The sequence below is a fragment of the Cotesia typhae genome, unplaced genomic scaffold, assembly GCF_013202065.1.
Source record: "Cotesia typhae breed Kobodo isofemale line unplaced genomic scaffold, CoteBio_Ctyphae scaffold_152, whole genome shotgun sequence".
NCBI classification, from domain to species: domain Eukaryota; kingdom Metazoa; phylum Arthropoda; class Insecta; order Hymenoptera; family Braconidae; genus Cotesia; species Cotesia typhae.
This window is the reverse complement of record NW_027423776.1, coordinates 11,553,763-11,557,274: the sequence shown is the minus strand read 5'-3', so window position 1 is coordinate 11,557,274 and position 3,512 is coordinate 11,553,763. Positions and strand designations below refer to the sequence as shown.

The following is a 3,512-nucleotide window of genomic DNA, read 5'->3' as shown; positions in this document are numbered from 1 at the left end:
CAGTGTTATAATTTTATATCTGTCAATTAATTTTTATAATTTGATATTTAATCAATTTTTCTATTAACTCCCTAAACTTAATTCTGTTAAAAACTAAAAAATCATATAAAATAATTTTTCCACAGTGAATAAAATAAAAAAAAAAAAAAAATCCAACAATTGATATTCAACAGCGTAAATTTTATTTATCAACCAAAAAGATACATGTAATGGTGTAGAGATAAGAAAAAACAAACAGTTTGGGATCTCTCAAAGAGACATGGCGGGCGTATAATAGGAGAAGGATGAAAACGACGACAAGTCGACGTCTGGATAGCAAACTATTAATAATGATCCGTATCGCAGACCACCGGTGGCTACTGGCCCTGGCTAGCTCGGTACAGAGAGTGATTTATCAACTGTGCCCGTGCCCGGCGTAGGTACCGCCGGAGTGGTCGTTTCCGCCGGAATTGTGTACTATGGCATGAAAACCGCCATGATGGTCTGCGTGGTACTTTACGGTCCTGACGTTGCCGCCGGGTTCGTGCACGGTGTACTCACCTGCTACGTCCTTCCCTGTCTCCATTAATTTCAGGTTAATAATCGTAGTCATTAATTATTAACTTAATAATTAGCCAATTAAAAATTAATAAACTAAAAGTTTTAAAGGTAGCTCTCTAGAGAGTTACTGACCATCGCGGTGTTCTTTTTGTCCGTGAAAGTCTTTGGTGTGGTGGTCCTCGACGCCGTATGAAAATTTGTACTTGGGGTGGGCTTTGTAGTCGACGTGCTCGTGTCCGTGCTTGTCTTTCCAGACAACTTCAACACCCTCACCCTCGACTGGCCCGTAAAAGTGCTGGAAGGAATGCACTTTGTGAGGCGCCGAAGTGGACCTTTCTACGGCAGACAGAAGGACAACTACCGCCAGTGCGAAGCTTCTCAGAACCTGTTACAACACAACATACAGAAGAACAACAGTGTTAGTTAACAATCTAACTCGCTTTTACGGCTGAAGTGACCAGGAACAATCCCTGTCTCAGCCTCAGCCATTTCCAACAAATAACCTCCCAACTCTCGACTCTAGTATCAACACTTGTTCACAATCTACCGAAAATACCTTTATCGACACCATTCTCACGAGTACTTCTCTCTTCTCTTGGCGTATTCTGCGTCTAATGGTCCAACTGTCAAACCGATATTGCTTTTATACTCCGACAAAATCTTCAATCTCAGCTCTCGTTGCTTTTCGTGTTACATGACTGCCTTTTTTTTCCTTTTTTGCCCCGTTAACAAACATTTCCGTCACGCCGATTCTCCGGTTGATTGGAATTATCCAACCTTTCGGTTTTTTATTTTTACGCCTCTACGGGTCTAATTGTCAGTGCAAGACGTTTTTACTCTCTATCTCAAACTCAATCTGTTGCGACACCAAAAAGAAAATAATTGTTACAGAATTAGACAGTTGATTTCATTTAGAGCAGACCGTAAAAAAATTTCGTGATATCGCTTGATATGATAATTATTTATTATATTTATTATATCAAGTCTGATGTGCTAATTGGCTGTATAATAAAATTTTTGTCGTCTACTTGATTTAATTTACAGAAACAAGAGCTCTAAATAAACGAATTTATAAATTAAAAAAAAGCTTTATGGCAAACAGTTGCTTATAATAGAATAGACTTGCAGTGTTTTCTTGAGCACCAAAACCACTGAGATGGCACGCATTAGTTTCTCGAGAAGTAGCGACTCGATAAAGCTCCTTTTCACCGCGAGACTCTTGCTGATTCGTTCCTCGGAGAAACTTTTATTCCATTCATTTTTCTTAGCTCGGTGTAATGGAGCAGGATGCGGACCGAAAATTTCTAGCGTAGAACAGTGGAGAAGTCGAGCCAAAAAATCCAAGCGTTCCCGTTATTCAACTCTGGCTTATTGGTCTGACGTTTCCTCAGGACCTCGGGTAAAAGCTCTCCTGACTTTTTCTTCTTGCTCCTTAACAAAAAAAAAAAAAAAAAACAACTGTAAAAAAGAAGAAGGAGAAGAAGGAGAAGAAGGAGAAGAAGGAGAAGAAGTAACGCCTTTGCACGAAATCCACGAGGCGTGCTTCGTCGAGCGTGTGTCGTCTGCGAGAAACCCTCGGTAGTTCGGTCTTGGGAGCTTTTTTATATCCACAGGACTACACTTTCTTCGGGTGATCCACTTGCTACCCGGTCAGATGCTCTTTCAAAGGACAGATCCCTTTGAAAGGACAAGAAATTTCGCAGCAAAATTCCCCTTGGCGAAAACGAACGTGACTTTTGGTGTTTGCTACTTATACACACGAATTTTTTCCTCAGGATGTCCTGAGTAAAACCAACACTTGGATCTAGTTTAATCTCACTTCTTGCCATCGCATTATGCAAACGAGCACTCTGTAAATATCTACGCGGCCATTGCATTTTATACAGGCATTAATATTACTCGGGAGCATGGCTAAAAATTTGCAGTCTGGCTTCTGGGGTATTTTTTGTCTCGCTAGATGAGCCAAAGGTTCTTTCGTATGAATTGAATAATCCATTGTTGATGTTCTAACTAGGTGAAGTTGAGTATGTTAATGAAATTTTAAAAATCCAGTTAAACTTTGTGTGGAATGTAACGCGGTGGTGTTTTTCCAGTGAATTCATTCGTGGATTAATACAAATAATTTGATCATTAGTAATGTAATACCTCCCGATGAGTACGAACCACCGGGTTTATCATCAGTTCTATTTATCTGCCGAGTGGATAAACACAATTGAGTTAACAACGACATATTGAATGGCTTAAAAGCACAGTATTAATTTTCAATAGGCTCGATAATAATTCACCGTTCGTTTTGACTTAAAACCTCAAAGAGCTCATCAGATTATTGAAATTTAAAGAGGAAAAAATTTGCATTTTTGTTATATTTTTTTCAGGGTCAAAATCAAAGTTGAAAAATCAAAAAAATTTCTGATGTAAAAATTAGACGTATCAGAAATATTTTAATGGGTTAGGGTCAAAGATAGTCGGTTAACATTCCGGATTAAAAATTTTTTAATTACTCTCGATACTCAATTAGTTTTAATACTAAAAGTTTCCAAACAACTTTTAAGCGGAATAAACTTCTTGGCAGACGAACCCGAGGAATTCGTTGCAGATTAAAAATGTAAGACTAAGAGTTTTAAAGTCAACTTGCCCGCGAAATTCTTTCTATGACATTCAATATCCGAAAAAAGAGTAATCTTTTAGATGGATACCGGGGATTAAAGTGACTCCTCCCCATCTTCCGGATCAGTCGACCAGAATCAATTCTCAGAGAGATTAAAATTACTTTAAAGATACAATTAACCGGTGAAATATCATTTATGAGCTTACAAAGTGATGACGTTCAAAGTGAATTCCTTGAGGAGAAGCGGTTGGTAGTGAAGAAGCTGTTGGCGAGTTTGGAGGACTTAATATCGATGGAAGATATGCTAAATGCTCCAGCTAGAGGATATAGAATACAGAATATAGAAGCGAACTGTTTAGCATAT

General features: G+C 38.4%; 1 protein-coding gene across 1 annotated transcript; it reads right to left on the bottom strand.

Moving 5' to 3' along the window:
• Positions 1–394: 394 nt before the first annotated feature.
• Positions 395–2,536, bottom strand: LOC141536393 (uncharacterized). The gene is made up of 3 exons (XM_074256873.1): positions 2,360–2,536; positions 673–925; positions 395–555 (listed from the first exon to the last, which is right to left on the bottom strand). The coding sequence occupies exons 1-3, from the start codon at positions 2,534–2,536 to the stop codon at positions 395–397; spliced, it is 591 nt and encodes a 196-aa protein (XP_074112974.1).
• Positions 2,537–3,512: the final 976 nt, after the last annotated feature.